The 26,993-nt window shown below is 43.6% G+C and overlaps 1 protein-coding gene across 50 annotated transcripts in view; it reads left to right on the forward strand.

Annotated features, from left to right (window-relative positions):
• The window catches only part of TRDN (triadin), a 294,546-nt gene that overhangs the window by 66,404 nt on the left and 201,149 nt on the right, over positions 1-26,993 (forward strand). For all 50 annotated transcript variants that reach the window (XM_048491475.1, XM_048491557.1, XM_048491551.1 and 47 more), the window contains 4 exons: positions 12,383-12,442; positions 16,542-16,699; positions 16,922-16,967; positions 17,805-17,906. In XM_048491475.1, the coding sequence (XP_048347432.1) occupies positions 12,383-12,442; positions 16,542-16,699; positions 16,922-16,967; positions 17,805-17,906 (366 nt within the window). The remainder of the gene's footprint in view (positions 1-12,382; positions 12,443-16,541; positions 16,700-16,921; positions 16,968-17,804; positions 17,907-26,993) is intronic.

The raw sequence follows: 26,993 nt of genomic DNA on the forward strand, positions 1-26,993 counted from the left end.
ACCTGCCTTAGCACTCCGGGTACCTCAACACTTCCTTGGTGACTGGCCTGAGGTCCCTCTGTCTGGTGTTCACCCGCCACCCAGCCACTCAGGGCGCGGACTACAAAGGCCTTGGTGGCGTCAGGAAAACCGAAACCTTGCAGTAGAAAGCGATGCCCGCCAGGTGGTGCACCCATGGTGCGCTGGCAGGCATCCCCTGCCCATGGAGCGGACTTTAATTCCGCCACGGTGAGGGTGAGCCAGTGTCCACCCTTAATCGCAGACCGGGCGCTCGAGACGCAGCGGCTCAGGAAACGCTACGCCCGGCCAGATTGCCTTGCATCGCGGGGTCGGGTGCCAACGAAGTTCAAACACCTGTGATGACGTCTCGCTGCTGGGCTCCAGAGGGACGCACAGTCGCCGGAACGCCCGCTCGCCAGGCCGAAACGATCCACCTGCTGGCGAAGATAGAAGCATCAGCAATCTCACATTCTGCAAACCTGGAACAAAAGCAGCTTTGAAAGAGATGTTATGCAGAGCAGGTGAGAACCAAACATGGCGAACCAGGCGCGATGACCCGAGCTGATTTGCTCGGACTGTCTGTTTACCATTAACGCTACTGCCTTTGGTTGTCGCGACCAGTGCTAAGCACCCGCTTGTTAAGCCAGAGGTTGTGCCAAATGTGCACCGCCACCAGGATGGGAACAGCTCCAGAAGCAGAGATCCTGGTGATGCCTCTGGCGCTGCGTTACTCAAATAAAAGGCCCTGCTTCACTGACCCTCGAAGAACACAACGCAAACCAAAAGCCCCAGAGGCATCAGGAGTGCACCTGCAGCTCCAGGCCAGGTTCCAAAGCTGATTGCCACAGAGAGATGCCGCTTGAAGTTTCTGGATGAAGGACAACCAGACCTGTAGTGGTCTTCTTCATGCTAATACCCGGGGAGACTCTTGGACGTGATGATGGTCAGGGGACTTGCAGCCCGACAAGGACCTGCGCCAGCCCGGGGGAGCAGAAAGCCCTGCCCGGGGCCACCACCCCTGCAAGCTTAAAACTGAGGTGGCTTCGAGCAAGGACGGCACCAGGCGCACCCTGCATTTTCGGAGAACGGGACGGAGCAGGGCTGAAAGGGCTGTAGTTTGGTCAGCCGGAGCGACGACGCGTTTCCAGGGACCGCAGGTCCACAGGTGGAATGCGCCCAGGAAGTTGGAGGGCAGTGGCGGGCCCCTCCGCCTTGTTAGGGGAGCCGCGGGAACTCCCCTAACCTCGCGACCAGGACCTGGAAAGCCTGAAGGGCCAGCTTCACACTCCCGGTGCCCTGCCTGCTTCATGCTCAACAGAAATCATCAAGGTATTAATGGGTCACCAAACCCGGGGAGGGTACCTGGCTGCCTGAAAGCCCATTCCATGAGAAGTGCTGAAAGTCTCAAAGCAGCTGGCACAGGCAAAAGAGCAGCCCATTGGGCATGGCCTTTGTCCACATACCAATTTCCTTGGAAGTGGATGCCCAGCAAGCTCCCGAAGTCCACCGGGGGAAATGGGCAGGAGCCGGGCCATGCGACTGAGATGTCATTGCCACTTTGCCAGGGATGCCCCTCGACCCCGCCTCTCTGCCTGATGATGCAGAGAGGATGGCTTCAGCCCAGGGTGGGCTTGAACGGACCTAACAAACCTCTCTGGGTCAATGAAATGATTCCATAGCGGAATGCGCCCGGGGTGAGAGAGAGGTGTTGAATTAGTTTAAACTCCCCCGGGCTTTCTTAGGCATACGGCACGCCAATTGGGAGACCCCTGGAGGAAGTTGTGGAGAGGAGGGGTGACTAGAAAGGGCCAGCACGCGGCCCGGCCTGGATTTCCTTTGTTGAGCTTATCAGCCACCACTCCAGGGAGATCATGGACCAGATTTTTTAGATTGTTGGCTTGGTAAGCCCTCCTTGGGCCTTGGTATGGGATGCGAGGAAGCCAGTGAAGAGAAACCATCCCCAGCAGGCGCCAAGCAGCCCCTGTGCCTGGATACAACGCTGCAGCCACTCCAAAAAAGCACCCCTTACTTCTGAACGCGGGTGTAGGAGCCAGAGACCGCAGCTGAGCCGAGCATCTCAGAGTTTTTATGGGGCGGGCAATCACCCCGGCCACCGGGCATCTTTGTTGGGAGAGCCCGGCGCCGGGCGACCGGGCTCCGCCGAAGTGGGAGGGCGCCCCGCCGGGCTTGGACAGCTGATCCTGCTGTGGCTGCCGAAACAAAAGGAGCAAGAGTGCTCATATTCTACATTTTGGCCACTGGCAAGCATCTTTGTTGAATTCCCCAACACAAATCTCTAGGCCCCCACTCCGCCTCGGGTAGGCTCTGGCCGGTTTTGTAGCAGCCAACAGGGGAGGATCCTCGCCCGCCCCTCCCATGGCGGGATGCTGGAATTCACGCACCACATCCAGGTTTGGTGCGCGGATGAGGTCCCCAAACGAAAAGGCACTTGTGCTGGTATGCTCTGGCGGATGCCGGCCTTCGCCGCAAGCTTATGGTCCCAGCTTCCCCAGCCAGCCTTCCGAGGCCCGCAGCATTACGAGCCATGTGACCATGTGAGCTGCCAGGTGCCAGGCCCGCGAGGGGATGTATGCTTCGCCCGATGAGGGCCAGAAATTCGGTGAAGCCCCCTGCTGCAGCCAGTTGTTAAAATTCCGCTTTCGCTGCTGCCGGGTCCTTCCGCTTTTTTGTCGGCCTTCCCACCCGATTAAACCTAACTCCCTCCCCGGGCCGCTGCTGGAACTTAAAGATGTCCACGAAGTACTCCATCCAGCGCCTCGCTCCCGGAGCTTCCTGGGGAGGGTGGGGACCCGGAGCCGAGGTTGCCGCCGCGTCGCCTAGAGTCGGTGCCGGGGATACGCCACACTTCCGCCAGAACGCTTCGCGCTTTTTTGGTAAGCCACGGCGGTGGGAGAGCAGGCACGCTCTCCCCCGCACCCAAAATTCCCCAATAGCCTGCGCTGCGTCATCATCCTCAGTAGAGCTCACCCGACGACGAAGAGCTGGGGACGCTTCTGGAGGGAACGGGAACGCAGCCTGACAGCATCGCTTTCTCCTGCACCTCCTGCCCTGCAGCTACCAGGAAGGTTACTGGACGCATCCACCGGGATGTGGGACAGCTGCTTAACCCGGTGGTGAAAGGTGCAGCTCCTCCGTTGTTCCGCTCGAGGCTCCCCGCCGGCGCAGCCATTACCGGCCGGGCCGCTGCCCAGTGGGCTCAGTGGGCCCTCGACCACCCCTCGAGGTGGGGCCAGTCTGACTGGGCCAGCCGCCCGGCCGGTGACTTGTGAAAGATGCAACAGGCCCTGCCAGGTTGGGCGGACCAAGGCAGGTCGTGCCAATATGGCTAACATGTTCGCTGGAAGATGCCGGGCCGCACCCCCCGACCGCTGGGAGGGCCCTCCTAAGGGAGACTGTCCGCGCCCATGCCGACCGGGCCGCCCCTCGCCGATGGGAGACAAGTCTGCGCCCGCTGCCGCCGCTGCCCGATTCGGCCTAACAACCGGGTTGCCGTCCGACGCCCTCGGCCAGTCTGGGCCGGACCCTGTTCAGCAGAGCACGCGCTTCTGCCCGATGGCACCGGCCAGCCAGCAGCAGGCTCTGCTCTTGGCCCTTTCGGCCCATGGCGCTGTGAGACTCGCCCAGAAGAGGTGAAAGGAAAGAAAGGGTTGAAACGAGAGAAGCGAGGAGGGCCAGAGGAAGAAGAAAATGCAGCTAAGAAAGGAAAGGAAAGAAAAGCTGCCCTTCCAGGCCTTACGCCGACTCCAAAACACGACTCACGCCTTTGCTGGTTCTCGCCGGAAGGGCGCGGACCGAAGGCGTCTAGATATACCCAGGCTCCTCCCGCCTTTTGCGGTGGGAGCCAATCATTGCACCCGGTTCTGCAGCTAGCCGCCAGGCCATGCATGCCTCTTATCTTGCTGCGTTGCTCACCACGGCAGCAATGGCTGCCCCTGGTTATTCAGGTGCATCTTATTTGGCGTGGAGCTCCATCAAGGCCCACAATGATGAAAATATGAGTACAGACTAGTTAAAAGCATCTCTTCTTTCTTGCACCAGTAGGCATTTTGATTTGGGAGACATTATTGTTGACTATTTCTTTGTTGGAAAATAAAACCAAAATAAGAGCACAATATGAAACTACTTTTATGATCAGTTTCTATTTTACGTTGTTGGCAAACTGCAAAGAAAAAAATCCTACTCTTTCAACAAAGGATAGCATATTGCAAATGTGTAGGGACACTCTCTAACCATGTGGATCAGTTGTCAAACTTTTGCAAAGAAATCTACCCAATTTGCCCTGCTTTTGAGTTTCTTAGAGGCATTTGGTTGGCCATCTTGGAAACAGGATACAGTACAAAATAGCAAGGTCCTCAACAGGAAGAGTCAGGGGATCCTAGTTGTTCAGAGGAAGCACCGTAAAGTACTGCTGGTATGTGACCATAAATTCAGTGGCCCAATAAAAGAATGGAAAAGAAGGAGAAGTATGACTCTGGCAGCCACTATCATTCAGTCAAGCCTGTCTCTCAGGATTTTTGTAAGGATAAAAAGAGGGGATCATGTACACTGCCCTAAGTTGCTTGGGAAAAGGTAGGAATACAAAAGTGAAGAACAAAAAAAAAGTGATACATGTAGAAAAACAATCAAATTAACCTAGGCCCTTTCTGCACATGTGTGGAAATGCACCTCTGCCAGCATGAAGTATGTCGATGGAGGCGCAGGGACTGTTCGCATGCTAGCATGCACGCAGCCCTGACTTCTTCTGCAGTCGGAGAGGCGGCTCCATGCAGAGCCGCCTCTTGGTGGTCCCCCTCCACTCACTGTCTTGTGCAGCGTCCCTCTGGAGGACTGCAGAGGTCGCAGGGCAGCGTGGGCAGGTCTCTGCAGCCCTCCAGAGGGACGCTGCACAAGACGGTGAGTGGAGCCAATGGGGAAAACAGTGGCTTCCCGGTGGTGCGGTTCATTGAGCGAGGTTTTCAGGGGTGGCTTCATGCCACCCAGGGAAAGCCAGGACGGCACTGCTGCACAGCAGCAGCAACGCGTCCTGTGTGAATGGCCTCCCAGGGACGGCATTTTTGCTGTCCTTGGGATGCTGTTTTTGGACCGTGCGGAAAGGGTCCAAGTTAAACCAACAGCAAATTGAGCATTTATTTTCCTATATTATTTGTGTTGGGGCTGTGTGACATGAGTGATATCAGTGAAAGCCTTTCTCTGGAATTCCAAGGTATAATATCATCCCAGAAGTTTGGTATAATTTCATTTTGAGATCCTTGTTACACGGTGCTCTGTTGCAATATCTTCCTGCTGAAGTCACTTAAATTTACTTCCCAATAGCTGTGCAGATTTCTGACCTGCAAGAAACTCAAGACTAGCCCCAGATTCTGAAACAGGGAGTGAAGTCCTCCAAAATGTGCTTACCATTAAAAAGCATGAATGTTTTTATTAATCCTTTTTTTGGGTAGAAAACCACTATGATTCTTGAAAACATTTTTTTTATTAAAATCTATACAGAGACCTTTTCCACATGAGTTGTTCACAACATATCTTGCTATTGTTACCGCGAATTGCCAGGTAACAATAAGTGATTTCAGCTCAGCAACTTAATGAGGCGCAGGGAGCAGGCGTTTTCTTCAAAGCAGGAATTGCAAGTGATCTCTTGGCACAGCTCAGCAGAAAGGAACCCCCACATGGCTGTGCCTCAGCTCCTTTATACATTTCCCAGTAACCCAGAAAGGGGTGTAGGGCAGTCCCACCCCCACAGCAGTGCATAAAAACTCCAGGTGAAGGAGCTAGCGGTCTCCCTTCCATCTAATACAGAGAAAAATCCTAGAACGCCAAAGCGGGAGCTGGAAAAACAGTCCCTTTGCACCTGCTGATGAGATCCAATCCCAGAAGAAAAGCTTTAGCACCTTCCTTTTTGCCTGAGGTGGTTCCTTTGGGAGTGTTAGACATGAGACAAGTTCAAATGAACTTACAATGAATTCTTGGATCCTGAAAGTAAGGATGTGAACAGTCCAATGAGCTTCTGGATCCTGGAGAGAGTAAAACTTCAAAACAGTCCAATAGCAAAACAGGGGTGACATCTTCCAACGGCTAAGTGATCCTTGGGTGCTGGCAACAGATTTGATTTTCAGCAAGTCCAAAGGGGGTCGTTGTCCTTATCAAAGGGTTGGCTGGGCGTTGGTCTTAAGCAGCATTCCAGAGTCCAACTTCCTTGCCACTTTCTAATATCAGGATCCTTAGCATTGGTCATTTCTTTGCCTTCTATTCTCAGACACAAATTTCCCAAAAAATAACATTTCCTAACTTCTTAAACATTACCAGGAAAACTCTAAGGGATAAACACACATACTTTATACTTTATAGTAAGCAGGACTGTACATCTACCTACTGGCAGGGCTAAGCTTCAAATCTAATAGGAACTTTACCAAACTCTAACTGGAAGAACCTTTATTAAACTAAGTTAAAAAATCCCTAAACTGCAGCGGCATAAACTCAGCTTTTAAAAGGGGCTTTTTATTCCCATCCTAGAATGACAGCCTAGAGAAACTACAAGGGAAATCTCATATGGGTAATTGAAAGGTGCAAACATACAAATACATTCCTTGAGAACCTTATGAAGGCTTCTGAACCACACAGGTCTCTGTATCCGGGCAGGGAGCCAGTGTAGCCAGGCAACCTGACTTCAGGAAAATATTTTGTTTATTTTCCCATCGGTAACACTATCAACTGCAATTTGTAAAAAAATTCACATGATTTTCCTTCATTTGATACCAAAAATGATTCCAAAAACAGCTCGGAAAACCCACCACAACCAGTCTGTGGGGTTTTTCCCTGAAATGTTTCTTTTAATGCTCTCAGAATGTTTTATTTGTGCTGTGCAGAAATGGCCTTAGTCACAAAGTAAAGATCCTTGTGCTGTGGTCGCACCTGCTGCCAAAATAACATTTTAAAAAATCTGCACAGCTATTCAAATCTCCATTCACAATCAAAATCCTTTTGCTGGGCAAAAGCCCACCATCTATATATATAAAAATCTAACAGTTCGTTTTTCTCCTGACAAGTGAACTCCCAAACTACTGGACCGATTGCTTAATGGAAATTCTTTTTCACCTGGCATTACGCCGCACTTCCAGCCACACGTCGCGACCAGGTTTTCTATTTACTGTTTCTTATTACACATCCTGTTGTGTACATGTCACAACTGTGGCTTCGTTTTATTGAATCTGCCACAACTGTGATAGATTAGGAACCCCAGTTCCTGTTCCTGCAATAGCGCCAATCACTGGCTGTCAAAGCAACAATTCTCCTCTGATATAAGTATGGAAACAAAGCATGCCTTCTATTCCAGACTATTTTCCAGACTATTCCAGCCTTTCTCAAAGCAAAAGGACTTTCTGTAAATCCGCATTGCCCAGGCTAACCGTAGATATGACCGGGCCTGGAATGTGCATTGAAGTACACATGAGAGAGAATTCACACCACCAATCATAAAGAACTTGCAGCCATAGACAAGGTGTTACTACTTCTCCCACATCCACACTCAGTCAAAAAAATGAGAAGCCAGGACTGGGACAAAATTGACAACCTCACCTACAGAAAAAATGGAGAAAGACATTACCAGCCACACAAGCAGCAGAGGAATTAAGAGGACAAACAGCAAGAATATTACTTGAAAAGCAAAAACTTCCCCCCACTATTATTACATGAAAGGAAAAGAAATGCTATTAAGAATCTCAGCTCAGATCCAGAAATCATCATCCTTCCCAGCAGACAAGGGAAATGCAACAGTAATCATGAAGACTAGACAATATAAAGAAAATATCAGAGAACTCCTGGATCGCACAACGGCACAAAAGCTGAAACCAGAACCCAGCAAAGAAACTGCTCGTAAAACCATCACATTGATTAAGAGCTCCTCCATTCAACCAGACACATGCCAGCGACTCTGCAAGTCAGAAGCGCTTCCACCCCGGTTATATGGACTCCCCCCAAGTCCACCAAAGGAATCCATCCCACTCAAGACCTGTTGTGAGTATGATTGGTTACCCCTACTTTTATTATGAACTAGCCAAAATTCTTGACTTCACAGTTACAGAAGCCACATTGGACACACAGCGCATTATGTTAAAGACTCAGCCCACTTCATCGAAAAAATTAGCTATCTCCATCTCAACCCTAGCGACAGACTTATCAGCTTTAATGTTGTCTCACTGTTCACCACGAAGTTCCAGTGAAAGACACACTTGCACTCATCAAACCAAAATGTTTTCCAGGGTGACATCGCTGCTTTATTTCAACACTACCCAACAACCAGCTGCTTTAGGGGACAATGATTATTATGAGCAGACCCGATGGAAATTGGCCATGGAAATATATTTCAGCCCAGTGACAGCCAATTTTTGCATGGAACATTTTGAGAAAGAAACCCTCAACACAGCACCCAGGAAATCTGCAACTTGGTTCCGATTTGTGGATGACACTTTTACAATCTGGAGCCATGGTGAGGAGGAACACTTTTCTGAACCACCTTAACAGCATCCACCCAAATGTACAATTTACCATAGAAACTGAAAAAGAAGGGAAACTGCCTTTTTTAGATGTCTTGGTCTTTCGCATGAACCCAACCACCAGCACTGGGCCACACAGTATATAGAAAACCGACACACAGAGACTGGTATCTACATAAAAACTCCAACCATCATCCACAACAGAAACAGGGCATAATCAAAACTCTGACAGATTGTGCAAGCGGAATCCTGTGAACCTCATCTCCTCCCTGATGAAATCAACCATCTATACTGGGCTCTGCAGGCTAATGGCTACTCCACAACAGAAATCAGAAGAGCTTTAAGACCAAGAGAAACCAAGAGAACTAAGGAGAAACAGTCTACCGCATGGGAAAAATATTTCTACCACCATACATCAAGGGAATCACAAGATCAAATGGGGAAACTGATGAAAAAGCACCACCTACGGAAAGCCATTTTCAAACCCACTAGGAAAAAATACAGCAGATACTACGCTCAGCAAAGGACAAGAGAGTCCCCCTCACTTCTGTAGGAGTATAGCGCATACCCTGTAGCTGTGGAGAGGACCTACATAGGAACCACAAAACACAGCATTCAGACCTGTATTGGGAACACGAAAGACACTGTTGACTTAACCATCCTGAAAAAATCTGCAGTTGCAGAACATGTGTTTAGCAATTCTTAAAGTCTGGACAATTCAAGAGCCTACTATGTCAGACTGCACAGGGGAAGCCATTGAAATTCCTGAAACACCAGGACAATTTCAATAAGAAAGAAAGAGACTTTGAAGATTAGCGGGGCCTGGCTCCCAATTGCTTAAAAAATGGACTGATAACCCCACCTGCAATGCAATGCACTCCAACCACACCTTTGCACTTAGCAAGTTTCCCCACCCAAACAGTTAATAGTTGGACTTTTACCCTGGGACATGGACAATATACCACACCTAAACTTTCCCTTCTCACTTAGACCCAGTAAGAAACAAACTTTTCTCTGTGATACACCTCTGGAGATGCCAGCCACAGATGCAAAGTGAAGCGTTGGGAACAAAATCTACCAGACCACAGCCACACAGCCCGGAGAAAACCCTCAAGAGACCAAGCATGCCTTCCTTGAAGAAATTGCTGCCATCTGGAGTGAAAGGGATAGGGCCCATAATCTGGACATGACCCACCACACCCTAAGCGGAGGAAGGGGAAGGTGAGGGAGGGTCTGAGGGATTTGCTGGACCAAAGCGTTCTGACAAAGCATTAGCTCATGCCTCCCAGTGTGTTTTTAAGTTAGGTAATTAAGCCTGCAAGGGAAGGGTAAGAAAGGGACAGGGCCAGCCACCACAGACGCATAGCCCACCCACCCCTAGCACAGGAAGGGAAGCGTTAGGGAGGGATGGGAGGGAGTGCCAAGCTCAGGGAGCAGGGAGAGAGGGAGGGGAGCGAGGGGCCCCTTGCCCCTCCCCTCCCTTGCAAGCATTGTGCAATGATACATGTTCGAACCGTTCGCTTCCCCTTTTCTTTCTTTTCCACCTCACCAGACTGAGCCACAGCAACGCGTGGCAGGGCCCGCTAGTATTGTATAATGTACTATTAGAAATTTCCTATCTAGCACCATGGGCCAGAAATATAATGGCGTATGCTATTATTTAAAATAGTTTTTGAGTAGACTGTGGTTTTTTGTTGTGAATGATATAATAACTTTACTCCAGGAATTATATCACTCCAGGTGATAAGTATCTTCACATTGTCCTCACATTATCAGGAAAGGTTATATTCACAACTGAGGATACACAATAGAAAACTGTTGTAAAAGAAGACATCTAGAAAAGTTTCCCTCTGTTCTGTTTCTTAATAGCTAATGAAAACCTAGCAATGTAATGTGTCATTTAAAATAAATAATCCTTCAGAATAATTTAATAAATTGTACTGTCATCTTATAAAGAATCAAGATGGTTGCCTTGGTGACAATGATTATCATTCCTACTCTAGATTTTGTCAGTTTTCTGAATGTGAATGCATAATATTTAGAGTGTATTAAAAATATGCCTCTTTGATGGAGATAAATTGCATCCTTTCAACTGGCCATGTAAGTTTTCTTTTAAAATACAACTGCTTTGGCAACTCAGCAAAAAGATATGATATGATTAGCAGAAATTTAAGATATGATATGATTAGCAGATATGATATGATTAGCAGAAATTTGTCATAGAAAAAATGCACGTGTTTTAAAACTGAAAAGGAGTTTTCAATAATCTGATTCAGTTCTCTCTCTTAAGTGTGAACACTCCTTCAAAGCATCTTGCTTTGATACATGGCTATAACTGTGTCTGTTTTTTTTAATGAGAGATAGTAATTGGGCCTACTTCTAACTTCATAGTGATGACCTTTTAGCTATATGATTTTATCCCTTGCTCCAGGGATTTGAAATCCTACTGTGCAATTCTAAACAGAATCACACCATTCTAAGTCTTCAACAGGGTCCAGTAGGTATAGCTTGCATTTCTTTTTCTGTGGAGGCTCAGCAAGTGGTACTATCCTTAATCGATTGCAATTCTGATTGCCACCTCTTGTTTTTGTCACCCACCTTGGTTCCCTGATTTTTATTTCCTGTCAGTATCCTGAGTCACAGCATTCAGATTTCTTCCTCACAGATATCCATAGATAAACTATGCAGCATTCAAACTCGTATTAAGGAGCACAAAAGACACTGTCGGCTTAACCATCCTGAAAAATCTGCATTTTCAGAACATGTCTTAAACAAAACTGGACATAACATTTTATTTGAAAACACTGAAATTCTGGACAATTCAGAAGGTTACTTTGTCAGACTGCACAGGGAGGCCATTGAAATTCACAAACACAGAGGCCCCTTCCGCACACGCAAAATAATGCATTTTCAAACCACTTTCACAACTGTTTACAAGTGGATTTTGCCATTCTGCACAGCTTCAAAGAGCACTGAAAGCAGTTTGAAAGTGCATTATTCTGCATGTGCGGAATGAGCCCAAGATAATTTCAACAGGAAAGAAGAGACGTTAAAAATTAGCAAATCTTGGCTACCAGTCCTTAAAAACACCAAAAGCAAACCCCAAGGGCATGCTAAATTCATGAACAATGGACTCCACCCAAACACAGGATTTGCATTCACCAATCCTATTGCTGCTGCAGGGTTTCTGCAGGGCATGAAAATGTGAATCACTCCCTGGACTGATAACCCCCACCCGCAATACTATCAACTACATCTTTGCATAACAAGTTCCACCAAAGTTCCACCCAAACACTTACTGATTGGTTCCCCACCCTGGGACATGGGCAATATATACCCCAAACATTTCCTTCTCACAGTGTGTAACAGACTTCCCTCTGCGATACACCTCTGAAGATGCCAGCCACAGATGCAGGCAAAATGTTAGGAACAAGATCCACCAGACCATGGCCACACAGCCTGGAAAACCCACCAGAACCAATACCTGTATAGGCCGTTTTTACTGGTTTTCATCTAGAACAAAACTCCAAATTTATTTGGATGGGTCTTCTCATATGAGATATGAAATGAGGATTTTGGAAAAGAAACCAAAATAGTTTCAATAGTACAAGAGTAATGTCAAGTGTGTGTGTGTGGGGGGGGGGGTGAGAGAGGGAATCATATCTCCCATGTTAACAAAATCACAAAATGAAAAAAATATATTTTGAAAATTGTAACACATCACTATCATTGCCATATATGGACAATATATTATTAATAGTTTAGATATTCAAATCATTAGCTTAGCATTAATTTGTTTGTAATGAACTTTCTTTGGCATGTTCATATACCAATGCTTCTTCTTCTGCTAACTTAAATGATATTGCTTCCAGAGTTCCAGATAGACAAGACTGAAAAACATGAGACAACTGAAGAAAAGCCTCCACCGAAAGGTAATCAATTTTACTTAGTTTATCATATTTGTATTTTTTATGTTTGTACAGAACTGCTGAAAACTGCTTTGAAAGCATGCACAAAGATCCTATAATGGATTTAATATCCTTATGTTTCAGTTGAAAGATCACCTACTAATAAATACTGTACATGAGTGACTCTGGAGAAACTGCCAGATACCTGTTATTCAGATACTGTGGAAAATTTCCTGTAATGGATAGGATACAGCAAACACTGCCTTACCCTCCATTAGTTGAATGAATCCATCCAAGTCACCATCTATTTTTATAACCTATTTTATAACTTATTTATATTGAATTTTTGGAAGGTGTTTTAAAATTTTACTCTTCTTTTTACAGATTTAGTGTGTTTTAATCTGTTGTAACCCACCCTGAGCCCCTCGGGGAAATAGTGGGATAAAAATACAATTAAATAAATAAATAAATTTAATTTGGGAAGACTGTGCTGAAGCATATAGAAGTGTCCGTTATTTTCAACTAGCAGTAAAGCCCATTGTGGGGAGATGCAACGGGTCCTAGCAAAGGGTGAGGAAGCAGGGATCTCCCCCCACAATGGGCTTTACTGGGGCCATAGAGGTCCTCTGCCCACTGCTCCCAGTGCAAGACTTGTGACCTACCTGGTTCTGGATCTGTGACTGGGCGGCGGGAGAGGTCAGAAAGGTCTGGCTTGGGATAGGTGGGAAGGTACCACTGCAGGTGAAAAATGAATTTTGGTGAGAGAAGAGTTATACTTGACTTGATCACCTGCCAGTTTGACCCTTGTGAGAGAAGAGCTATGCCAATTTGACTGGTCTCTTTACAATGCTTTCTCACATGCCCCTACCTTCTGCTTTCAATTTTCAAAATGTTAATAGGAAAAAAAATCCCATTTGAGACTTACTAAGGTGGCAATGTAACTACTTAGTATTTTCCCATGAACAATTTCAGCTTGTGATCAGTTCTTATCACCTCTTCTCCAATAAATTCTTCCCCCACACCATCAAGTCATAGCTGACATGGTGACCCCTGATTAAGTTTTTAAAGCAAGAGATGTTCAGGGGTGGTTTGCTATTGCCTGCCTCTGTGTCATGACCCTGGTACTCCTTGGAGGTCTTCCATCCAAATATTTGCCAGGATTGATCTTGCTTAGTTTCAGAGATCTGACAAGATCAGACTAGCCTGGGCAGTCCAGACAAGGGCCTCCAATAAATACCACTGACTATTTAAGTGCAAAATGTAAGCAATGCAATCTAGCTGATGTTGCTCAGTTAAAGGATGGTTGCTGTTTACTGCGCAGGCACAAATATAAGCACTGCTTTATGCAAGTCAACCAATTGAATGATTCATTTACGTCCTTGGGGAATATTTGCCTCTTCTACGGCAACTAATGTGATTTAGTTCCTGACCGCACAATAGGCTTCATGAAAACAACTAAGGAACAGGTTTATTTCAGTGGTATGCACGGCTTGTTTCTTTGTTTTCCTTTCCTCCAGCCCTTTCAGTATTATAGTAGCAAAGTTACTGAAGAGCTGAAGCTTTAGAGACTTAACAGTTAAGAAGCTGGTTTCTTGTTTGACTGATTCAGACTTACAAAATGGAACAAACAGACCTTTAACTTTTAGCTATTTTTGACATTAACAGCAGCAAAACGTTTATGACAGAAAAAAAGGAAGAAGGATTATTTCTCATTTGGAATTGGTAATTTGTATATGTGATTATAACTAAAACTGCCCATGGAGGCACAGCTAAAAATTGACCTTGGTAAAAAGCAAAACAAAAAACCAAATATATGAAATCAAACATGGCTCTACTAGTTTAAGACCAGACATACAGCAAAAAAAAAAATGCAAAAAGGTGCTTGCTACAAAGGTGTATATTTTATACAGAGTTCACTGTTACAGGCATTTGTACAGGTCAAGAACTGAGAAAGAGTATGCAGAGTAATGGTCTGCACTAGAAAATACCCATTTGGGCAAGCAGAGTGGATTATGGAAATATACAGAACATGCTGAGTGCATGGATTTTTCTGTTGCCAAATACAGGATGAATGCTGCAGTTGGTTTGCCAGTCCTATCCTTTGAGATTGACAATATAGTCACAGCACAATATGCTAATCTTCTATTGTAAGACAACAGTGATTTCTGCTTCCTCATAAGGACATGGAAATAATATGGCTTAAGGCTAGACACTTACGAATGAATGGCAGATGCTGCCAAAATATAAGACTTGAAATTCCCAGAGTGATTAGACATGTAGACATCTCTTTCATGACACTGAATACCCCTCCCTCTCCCTCCCCTTACATGCATGCCACCCCTCCCCTCCCACTCCCTCCCTCCCTTACTACCCTTCCCTTGCATGCCACCCCAACCCTCCCCTCCCTCCCCTCCCCCTCCTTCTGTTAGGGTGGGTGGACCATGTCCAGATGCTGGGCCCCCTCCCTTCCCTCCCTTGCATGCTACCCCTCACTCCCTCCCCTCCCCTCCCCTCCGCTCCCTCACTCCCCTTCCATTGCATGGCACCCCTCCCCCTCATTATGCACTGTCATTCCCTATTTCCCTATACAAGCATAGAAAAATGAACCCTCCCAGCCATGCAGATTGTCCCAATGACACTGAATATCTGCAGCATGGAAACATGTCTAGGTTTAAAGACATTTAGATGATTTTGATTAAATCTACTTGTATGTGTGTTATCCTTATTCATGTTGTTTTTGCTGGCTTGTTATTTTGAACTTTGCTTTAAAGTGGGGCAGAAATTCAGCTAACAAATCATCATCATTTTTGATAGACTCAGCTTTTTAGAAAAATAATGGCCCTTTCTACAAATATGAAAATACTAGATAACAAGTGATGTTATCTACTTACTAGCATTTGATTTAAGATGTATAGAGAATTAACTTGCAATTTTGCAAGCAAAACAATGTATCAGTAGCCTTGTAGTAGTTACAGAACATGTTTACATTCATTTCACTGAGATCTTAACATTTTTAGTGTGATGACATTCAAACCAAAATGAGTCTCAAAACACAACACAACTATTATTTTAATGTAGAAATTGTAATTACTTGCCTGATCAGATAAGTGTGGGTGTTTCATATTATTGCTGGAAGGCAATGGAAATTGTTAAAGAGTAATATGCTTTTTTCCCTCCTTAATATTTTCGAAAGAACATTTTTCTTCACTAACTACAAACTGTCAATCAGGTAAACCATTACCGTTCAAGTTCAAAGATAATTCTGCTTGAGGAGGAAGACAAGTATGAAATGTTTTGTGTTAGAATGATTAACATACAAAGAAAGGTACTTATAATGAGAAAAGTTAGTATCCATAGATAAAATTGGATTTGTAATACCTGTAGGTTTAAGAGATTGGTCAGGTTCCTGACACTGAAAGAAGATGTCTCAATGGGATGTGAGGTTTCCTAGGTTTCCTGGAATGTTGAATGAGATCTTGTGGGATCAAATGAGAAAACTCTACCAAAATGAAAGATGATATAAAAACCAAGTATGTCACAATTTAGATATAGTATGTCAGGATTACTGAAATGATCGCCATTTTAATTCCTTTTAATTCCTACACAGACCAAAATGCTTTACAAAACTTATTGGATAAATGATTAGGGACTGTGGTCTATACTGCTGAATATAGCCTATTGTAAGTAGGATCTCTTATGTACTTTTAACGCTGCTTAATGTTTTATGTTAATACTTATGCTGTGCTTCAGTTCTTTCTGGTTAGCTCTCGACCTCTATAAGCCTAATGCATTGTTTATTGAATGCCCATTTTATTGATTTTACTGACTCACTATGTGTAATCCACCTGGAGTCTCTGTGAGATAGATGGGCTATAAACAATGTAAATAAACAAACAAATAAATAAATTGCTTAATGAATTGTTCTATTTACAAGAGATCTGCAAATCCCAATCAGTGCTAAAGACAGAGGGCTAGATCAAAGAAAACTCTTACCAATCTGTTCACTTCCCACATGCTCTCAAGAAAATATTCTGTGTAATTCACATATGACATTATGAATATTGGTTGGTGTTTTTAATATATGCTAGTTACCTATCTGTTCACACACGTTTTGGTGTTGTAGAAATTCACAAAGAAAAACTCGAAAAACCTGAGAAACCTGAAAAACGAAAGAAACCTGAAAAACGAGAGAAACTTGAGAAACCTGAAAAACAGGAAAAACCTGCAAAACGAGAGAAACTTGAGAAACCTGAAAAACAGGAAAAACCTGCAAAACAGGAGAAACTTAAGAAACCTGAAAAACGAAAGAAACCTGAAAAAGAGAAACTTGAGAAACCTGAAAAACAGGAGAAACCTGAAAAACGGGAGAAACCTAAAAAACCTGAAAAACCTGAAAAACGTGAAAAACCTGAAAAACGTGAGAAACGTGAAAAACCTGAAAAATGGGAGAAACCTGAGAAACCTGAAAAATGGGAGAAACCCGAAAAACGGGAGAAACCTACAAAACCTGAGAAACTAGAAAAACCTGTACAAAAGGACATACCTAAAGGTAAATTATAAGTATTAGAAACTGTCTTGCTAGTTGCTTCTGAACCAGAAAGGCTGTGGATGAATATATGAAGATCAGGATAGATGCACTATTTTGGATCCTGTGTTACACAAATGCAGCAGTGCTTGTGGAAGGGAAATTTAGGATATTCCTCCTGCTGCATTCTGCCATTCTGGCCAAAATTTTTGCTCCTGGGAGTCAGTGGGCCCTTGGGAACAGGGAGCAAGGGGGAAGGAAAAGTAGGAGTCTGCAATGGTAATAGAGTGGAATACAGGTGAAAACTGTTTCATTCTGCATGGTGATGGAAGTCTCTCTCTCTTTTTTTTTTTAGCAGAAAGTCAAGTTAGGAGAAACCCATAGTCTTTAGTTGTATAAGGTGGATTCCACACAGCATCCTGTTATAAAAAGTGTTAGGGAAAGAATTTCTCACAGCAATCTTCCCTAAAACGATTTCAACCCATTTTATTTCTCTCAATACAGGTTTTTCAAAAATGGCTAAACTAGCAATCTTTTCCCTCAAACCTAGGCTGAAGACAATTCCAGCCTGCTAAACAAACAAAAGCAGGCTGGAAACGCTTTTTTTCTCCTGCCCAAACCTCTTTTATTTTCACCACTTGCACCTGCTATTTTGTGTGCTGCAGCAATTCACACCCAAGTTGCTAAGGAATCCTTGTCAGCCTTCCTTAAAATGAACAGAGAAAGCAGAGGCGCCTCTGAGAGTTGGGACTAATCTGATTGCCTTGTTTTGTTTTGATTCTATTTTGCCAAATTATATTTATATATATATAATTTCGTTGTACGCAATATATAATTAAAAATATGTCTTTTATTTTGTAGTGCACAAAGAAAAGCTGGAAAGACTTGAAAAACCTGAGAAAAGAGAAGAGCCTGAAAAGAGAAGGAAAACTAAACAACTGGAACAGAAAGAAAAAACCATTGGTAAATCATCCTTTTTAATTAACTGTACAAGGTCAAATGAAACATTTTGACTCATCTAATGACTGCCAGGGATGTGGGGAAATGACTTGCTACCTAAACTTTGTATCTTGCTGCTCCCCCTCAACTTTGTATCTTGCTGCTGTTCCCCCAGATTGGCCTCTTATTGGCTGTTGGTTATATATCCATCAGTCAATAATAGGCCAATCTCTGGGAATGGTGCACAACTCTTTCACATTCTTGTAAGTGAAGATAAAGACACTTATTTGAGCTATCTAGAGAAGGTGAGAAAGCTAGCAAAAGGCAGGGATCAGCTCTGCTCCAAAAGCAAAATGTAAGATATAACGGCTTTGAAGATGGAGATGAAAGAGACTGAACTGAAAAAAAGTGGGCTGGGAACATAAAGTGAGATGGATAGAGAAATTTGAAGAAGGTACAAAAGGCAAAAAGTTGTTGAAAGTAGCTAAGTAAGTGCTGAGCTAGGCTGGGGAAAATATCCTACATTCCTTATTCTCTTCATACTTTACTGTGAGAAAATTCAGTGCAAAATGTGGTATGAACCAACATCCATTTATAGATGAACTTTTCAGCTCATTACTGCTCTACAACAAATAAACCTTCAGAATGATTTTAAAAATCCAGAAATGTCCAGGCTTTAAGTTATTAATTTTAAATCAGCTGGCAGTAGAATTGATCCTGTATTTCCTTTGAGCCTGAAGTAATAGTTCTCTTTGTAAAATTAAAGCTTTGAGTCTTTATTGCTGGTTGGGTTTACCAAAGTGAGTTAGCAAATGAGGAAGAAAAATATTATTGGTTGAATGCTGCTGTTTTGCTCTACTCCAGTGAAAAACTCTTGTGGCAGTGGAGAGTGCCACCTTTAACAGAGTGGATATACATGGTCCAACATCATGGAGGGATGAAGGTGGCGTTTTTTGATTGGCCAGCTGTACGCATGCCCGAAACACTCAGCTGTGATTGGCTGAATGGGGGACTCCTGGCACCAGAGATTCTGCACTTTACTGGAATCGAGCTGAGTTCGAGCGTGGTTCCCTGAAAAAGTAGTAGTTCCCAACTGGAGTCGGAAATTTGACCGTTACACGGGGCAAAGCTGGTATAAAACCACGTCAATCCCAGTGGTTGTGCAGAGCACTTAGATCGAACGCAGCTCGAACTTAGGTCGATAACGCAAGTGCGGAATTGACCATAGATCGACTTCTCCATAAATCTGTCCAAGCCCCTTTTAAAGCTATCCAGGTTAGTGGCCATCACCACCTCCTGTGGCAGCATATTCCAAACACCAATCACACGTTGTGTGAAGAAGTGTTTCCTTTTATTAGTCCTAATTCTTCCCCCCAGCATTTTCAATGAATGCCCCCTGGTTCTAGTATTGTGAGAAAGAGAGAAAAATTTCTCTCTGTCAACATTTTCTACCCCATGCATAATTTTGTAGACTTCAATCATATCCCCCCTCAGACGTCTCCTCTCCAAACTAAAGAGTCCTAAACGCTGCAGCCTCTCTTCATAAGGAAGGTGCTCCAATCCCTCAATCATCCTCATTGCCCTTCTCTGCACTTTTTCTATCTCTTCAATATCCTTTTTGAGATGTAGTGACCAGAACTGAACACAGTACTCCAAGTGCGGTCGCACCACTGCTTTATATAAGGACATGACAATCTTTGCAGTTTTATTCTCAATTCCTTTCCTTATGATCCCCAGCATAGAGTTTGCCTTTTTCACAGCTGCCATGCACTGAGTTGACATTCCCATGGAACTATCAACTAAGACGCTCAAATCCCTTTCCTGGTCTGTGACTGATAGCACTGACCCCTGTAGTGTGTATGTGAAGTTTGGATTTTTTGCCCCTATGTGCATCACTTTACATTTTGCTACATTGAACTGCATTTTCCATTTCTTAGTCCACTCACCTAATTTATAAATGTCCGCTTGGAGCTCTTCGCAATCCTTTGTGGTTCTCACCACCCTACATAATTTGGTATCATCCGCAAACTTGGCCACCACGCTACCCACCCCTACTTCTAGGTCATTTATGAATAGGTTAAAGAGCACTGGTCCCAAAACTGATCCTTGGGGGACACCACACCCGACATCTCTCCATTGCTAGAACTTCCCATTTACACCCTTTGCTTCCTGTTTCTCAGCCAGCTTTTAATCCATAGAAGGACTTCCCCTCTTATTCCTTCATTGCTGAGTTTTCTCAATAGTCTTTGGTGGGGAACTTTGTCAAAAGCCTTTTGGAAATCCAAGTATACAATGTCTACTGGTTTCCTCTTATCCACATGTCTGTTTACACCCTCAAAGAACTCTAGTAAGTTTGTAAGACAGGACTTGCCTCTGCAAAAACCATTCCTGGGCAGGGCTGTGGCAAGGACGCAGGGCGCGCAAGCCCCAGGTGCAGTTCTCCTTCGCTCCACCTCTAGATTCAAATAATGACTGTTCAAAGTACTAAAAAAGCAATATACCGAAAGGTAATGTATTATTTCTTTTTTATATAATTATATTAATTGATTTTAAATAATAACATAAATAAGGAGAGAAACCCCAAACTGTTTACAATAGTTAACAAATTGCAAACATATCTAATTGTCTGTCTGTCTCAACTCCCCCCACCCAACTAAAACATCCTATATTGCCTCCCTCCTTCCCATATTTCCCTCCCTCCTTTCTTTCAGTTTCCTATAACAACTTTATCTATTCTACTTGAAAGAAAACTAACAGAGGGAGAGATAGAAAATCCTTAATCTAAAAGAGTTTAAACGCCTCTCTTTCCAATATAAATTTCAAGGGAAAAAAAAGAAAATGAAAAATCTTTACCTATAATACTTTCCCAATCTTTATACCAATGAACAAAAAAAATAGAATTACTATATATTGTATTATTTCATACAGTTCATACACACGTGGGGGTGCCATGGGGGCAGGGGGGCCGCAGGGGGCCTTGGGGGGCGATTTTGCATCTCCCCATTTGATGAGATTTGTTGTACCTAGGGACAGAGATTACCCCCTTGTCCCTAGTGGAGTTAATACCAGTTCTCCGAACTGAGAAAATTTTAGTAACCGTTTCTACTGAATAGGTGCGAATAGGCTGCATCCCACCTCTGTTTGTGTTTCTGTAGAGTAAATGCTTACAGGCTCTGCCTGGCTGCAGTGATTGAGCTTACATTTTTTAATTTATTTGAAATGTTTGTTGTCTGCAAATAGCAAACGACAGTCTTGCCATATGGCTGGGAGTAGTAAATATTAAATAAATTGTCATCATTAATGGGGAAAAACAACCTCCATAGCTGTTCTTGTGATCAGACCACAACACTCTCTGCTTTGCACAGGATGATATTGCTTTTAGCCGCAAGAAAGTGAAAGCTTAGCTGTTTTCAATTTTCAATTTCAACTTTCACTGTTTTCAATTTTAAAATTCAAATGTGCAAAGATTGAAATTTTATCTGATCAGCTTTTCAAATTCAGGGAAGGGTAGTGAGGTAGAAAAAATCAAAACATTTGTTTTAATTAAATAAGATAATGAACCAGCTTGGTTGCAGTCAAAGCTGTAGACAGAAAAAAAGACTAATTAATTTAGTGATTGCTGAATTGTTTACAGATAGTCTGATGTTAAATGTTAAACACTTTATTCTTTAGAGACTTGAATAACAAATGACAGGTTTTCATAATGTGTTTGTATGTCAGCAGTCATTTTTTTACACATGTAGAAACCACATTTCACTCACATGTAGCAAGAGTTGTATCACATTGGACAAAATTAGTCCTCTTTCTTAGCTTCAGGTAGATACTACTGGTCAGCAGTAATAGAACACAATTCAAGTCCAGTAGACCCTTTAAAGACCAACAAGATCTCCAGTATTTATGCAAAGCTCTCTTTGTCCCTTCTGAGCTTTGGTTCATAATAGAGTATGTATGCCAGTCTTTATCAAGCCTATTGCAAGACTATTTATCAAGTTGCTTGCAATGAATAGGCTAACTCGTTTCCCCTCACATGGAAAAAAGGTGAAATGTACCAGGATGGTTTCCTGCCTAAGTTTTATGGGAAAGAATTAGCAAGAAATTATCTGTTTCATTAGTTTTGTATATTCATGTGGAAATAGGGATTCTACTGAATTTCATAGCCTTATCTTTAGACTTTCTTTTTCTTTGTACAACCTGAATTTGAGAGTCCTTATTTTGATTTTATTTGCAGATGTATCACATTCCACCATTAATTTTACATTTTTAACAATATATTTTACATCACTACATATCAAAAGTGTAAAAGACATTAAAATGTCGTTGGGAAACCCAGCAACAAAAACAGTTAATACAAGGCTCACAACAATATGAAAAAAGGAAAAAGTAACATAACCCCTATATTAAAACTGGGAATGAGACCAGGGTTTTCTTCCCAGGGCTTATTAAAACTCATGGGATTTATGAAATAAGAAAATGTTACTTGCCTGAGACCCTGAAGGGGGTGACTTTAAATTAAAATATTCAGTAATATGTTGACAGTTTTTGATTAGGTGGCATATAAATCAGATAAGCAAAGAAAAATAAATAACCTTCCATGGCTTCCATTATATCCCCAGGATCGACTGTTAACATTAACTGCTTCAGCAGAAATCACGAGTTGTACACTATATCTGTTATATGATTATGCCATGAAATTGCCACGAAAGTGATGTTGCTCTCCCAGGTGCAAAGACTACTTGTGCATCATTTCCAAGGTTGATGGATGATAATTTTAAAAACCCTGATTATATTGTACTTGCCTGTAAAGAAAATGACTTGCTTAAGGCAAGTGGACGTGCAGAATTTGCATGAGCAGTTATGGTCATTTTTCATTTTAGTGTATTGAATTTAAGGCTTTCTTACGGCATAATCATGTTTCAGTATTTTCAAAGGCCAACAGGGTTAAGGGTTCATGGCCTGTAAGGAGAGGAACTATTTGACAGACAAAACTGCTGTTGCCTGAAATAACAGCTTGTAAAACAGGCTTTAAAATGGGAAGCCAATTGTCATTAACACTCTTGTATGGGTGACCCAATCTTTGTATAGACCTTTAAAAATATAAATTGCATCAAATTGTTTTAAATCCTGGAGAAAATAAGTCAGCAGACATTACCGCAGCAAAGCAAATGAAACCCTTTCAACAATGAAAAAATATAATGGATTAGCTATTTGCCAGGAAAGGAGGAGAGGGATATACTGAATTTACATACCTAAAGTCAATCCCTTTCAGTGGGGGTGCCTGACAGTGGGGGTGGCAGGCATTTGCAAGGAGAACTGTGTAGCTTTCTTCTCTGCAGGTGTCTGGTTATCACACTCTCCTTTGCTTGCAGCCTTGGGAGCCTGGAAGAGCCACTCTTATCATGTGTGAATTATTTTCAGCTCTGTAGTGCATTGTAGTGGGAATAGTGTGAACCGTTTGGCTACAAGGGGGCAGGGAGCTCTGGGGATTATAGTCTAGTAGTTTGTGCGGCTTCCCCAGAATCGTCTTTGCTTATGTTTACCTATCGCTTTGAAATAAAGACTTTAGAGCAAATCTACAGTTTCTATTATTTTCGGACCCCACCTGATTGGTGAATACATTTTCTTTACAAGCAAGTACAATGCAATCAAAATTTATTATTTTTTATTATAAGCTGTGTGGCAGAACGGACCTGCTTTGTCCGGCAGGCCCTGTTCCACCCCAAGCCTATACCATGGGTTGCCAACTTTTCCTGGAAAGGGCTTGTTTACTCTCTATCTGGGTAAACTGCTGCCACCACCTGACTGTTTGAGGACCTTCCCACTGGGGAGGGTCAGGGCTCCCCAGCCTCCTTTGCAACTCTGAGGCCTAGCCTCAGTTTCCCCTGGTTCCCCTCCCTGGGTTCCATAGGGCAGATTGGAGGCCCTGGAAGAACAGCTGCTTGCCAACTGCCAACTTTCTCCTGGTGCCCTCCTATTCCAATAGTGCATCCACAGTGGCGGAGGCCTAGGTGGTACAGAGAACTGTTCCCCTTAACTAAGGCTCAAAAATATGTATTAAAAATAGAACGGTTACAGGTATGTTTTAGCACTGCACCAGATCGAGCAAGGGTTTCCAAAATGAATAAGATATAAACACAATTCCTCTATCCCTTAATTCTATACATACCCTAACAGTTGTTGCAATAGGGTAGGCTCATAAGCTTACGTTACAGTCTTTACAGAGTTCCCATTTACCTAGAAGACTGGGTCAGCTCCCTGGGGTGAGCACATGGTCCCAAAATGATTACTCTCTCCAGAGCCTAGGCAAGAGCTCTGCTTCCTTTAGTGACCCAGCAAAAAAAGAGACCTCACCTCTCTGTTCACAGCAGTTTTATCAGTTCCCAGGCCCTACCCCTCTCTCAGGGTCAGTCTGGGTTATCTTTTCGCCCTAGGTCAGGTAGCTCTTCCACACGTCCATCTGGCATTTTAAGTCCTCCAAATCTATGATGCCTGCTTGGAAAAGGAAAGGGGGTGGGGGTGGGGAAGGAGCCATTTCTTCACAAGCTGCCTTAAGCTTCATGAGGAAGACAGGTAGCTAATAAATTATTCAGTGGTCGACAGTGTTGTCAATTTACAGCCAATTTATGGCAACCTCATAGGGTTTTCAAGGCAGGAGACTGACAGAGGTGGTTTGCCATTCCTGCCTCTGCATAACAACCTGGAAATTCTTGGTCTCCCTTACAAATACTAACTAGAGCCATCCCTGCTTAGCTTTTGAGATTTGACAAGATTGAGCTAGTCTGGGCCTCCCAGGTCAGAAAAATACATAAAAATAATGATACATATGCAGTCTCAGTCATTAAATTGTTTGTGGCAGAAAGCTCTTTCGATGTGTCCTTGCTGGAACAGACATGATTTTAATATACTAACTTAGAAGTAAATTCCATGTGAAGTATGAATATGTTTAAATATGACATTCTATGCAGCATGTATTTGTGTGTGCAGGGGGAGGCTATAAGGGGGGGAATCATCCAAAATTCAGTCTCTTACACTTTTATAAGTGGATTGGTGATGGAGGCAAAGGATTTAACTGGATTTATCTGTTTTACCTTTGACCCTCAGCAGCAGATTATCATGGTAACAATCTGCTGTTGGTGGAAAGAGATGCACAGTGACTCAAACTGTGTGACTTTGCTAGATGGGCTACTCACTCATACTGCCCCAATAAAGTGATATGGACAGGAGAAGGCACCAACCCCTCAGTGTCCCCTGTACACAGAGGCCTTGATCCCAAGCAATGATCATTAATTTCATTCATTCATTTATTGGACTTATAAACCCCCCTCCCCCTAGGGGCTCAGGGCGATGAACAACAATAATGTAAAATACAACTTTAAAACACAGGAAGAGTCCTGATCTCCCTGTCCTTGTTACCACCATTTAAACAGGTTAGAGATTAAAGCTCTGCATTAAATAATAATTTAAAAAACTTCTGTTAGCCTTTTTCTAGTCCTTCTAATTCCCTCCTCCCTGCTTTGCCTATAATTTGATTATAATTTGAGGGCTTGATTATGTATGGAGGACACTGCCCTGCCATTAACCATTAAGATCGTGAGGACCTTTCTGAAGATAGGCCAGTTCTTCTCCGAATATGGCCAGGGAAGGAAGAAGATGGCACAACAGTGACTAAAGGGAAATTATACATTCAGATGCAATAGCCTCTGGATACTGGTGCCAGTAGGAAACGTGAGGGAAATGCACTGGACTTCCAGACTAACTGATTGGCTGCTGTGTGAGGCAGGATGCTGGATCTGATCCAACAGGGCTCTTCTTGTGTTCTTAAGGACTGACTATTGGGACTAGCCGGATTAAGAGATAAAGGTTTTTAAACATCACATCATCCTTCCTTAGCTTTGCTGCTGTGAGAAACTGCTGTTCCCAGTCCCTTCTCCTTCCCTCCCTCCCCAGCCATAATAATGCATGAACTTAGCTATCTTCAGAAAACCCCATCCTATTCTCATTGTTAAGGGAAGGATGAGGGAGTATTTTGTAATAATAGATTAATTCCTTTCTGATTATGGCTAAAGGAGGGAAGAGAGAATGACCAGCTGACAAGGGATAAATAGAATGGCTGAGAGATGCCCATGCAGACAAAAGTACTGCTTCTGTTAGCAAGGCTCCCCAAGCAGCCAGTTGTGATGTCTTGAACTCGGGCCAACCATGAGGGAAATGTTAAGAAAGTGAACATGCATGCCCTCCTAGATTTGTTGCGTAAAATCTTTGCCTCTTCGAAAGGTATCTTCAAGGTCTGAGAAGGCAGCAATCTTTTCTTCTTCTTCTTTGTTTCAAAGAATGAGAGGTCCCAAAATAAAAATTTATATTTCCCTGCCAGGTGAAGGCTGAAAGAAGGCTCTTGTCTGTTCTAGCTTTCATCACTGGTTGTCATTAGAAAGATTTCAATGAACGTGGTCACTCACTGAGTAATGTGTGAACAGTTCACAAGTCTTTTATATCCTGTAATTTAATTGCAGAGGGAACATCTAATTTTAAAAAACATATGCCAAACTGTACAGTTAAAGGCTTTCACAGCTAGAATTAACTCGATGGGGTGGTTTTCTGATGATGTGTGACTGAAGTTTGGTAGTTTTAGCTTCTAGAGTGATGCATCTGTTTTAACCTTCTCTCAGGTGGGAGGTGGTGAGGTGCATTTGCAAATATCCATATGGCCTGGACACTTGCAAATATACCTCACCTGACTCACCTGAGAGTAAAACAAGACAGATATTCCCACGCAAATCACTCCACACTGTGCCACAGAGAGAACACATCTTACCATGACATGCCTCTGAAGATGCCAGCCACAGATGCAAGTGAAACGTTAGGAGCTAACATCAGTAGACCATGTCTCACAATACCAAAATTGACCCCTAAAAGAGAAAAGCAAAGAACATTTTTGCACTGGTGGCAGAAGCGACTGGCCACTAGTATAATTCATGCTGGTGGAGCCATGGCACCATTCGCACAGGACCATGTGGGTGGCCCCAAAGCCACTGCGGCCCGCAGAGGTGGCTCCGCATGGAGCTGCCTCCAGTCTGTGTTGTTTGCTTAGCTTTTCTTCCCTCCAAGACTCTGGAG

This window comes from Sphaerodactylus townsendi, linkage group LG01 (assembly GCF_021028975.2).
Source record: "Sphaerodactylus townsendi isolate TG3544 linkage group LG01, MPM_Stown_v2.3, whole genome shotgun sequence".
Taxonomy (NCBI): domain Eukaryota; kingdom Metazoa; phylum Chordata; class Lepidosauria; order Squamata; family Sphaerodactylidae; genus Sphaerodactylus; species Sphaerodactylus townsendi.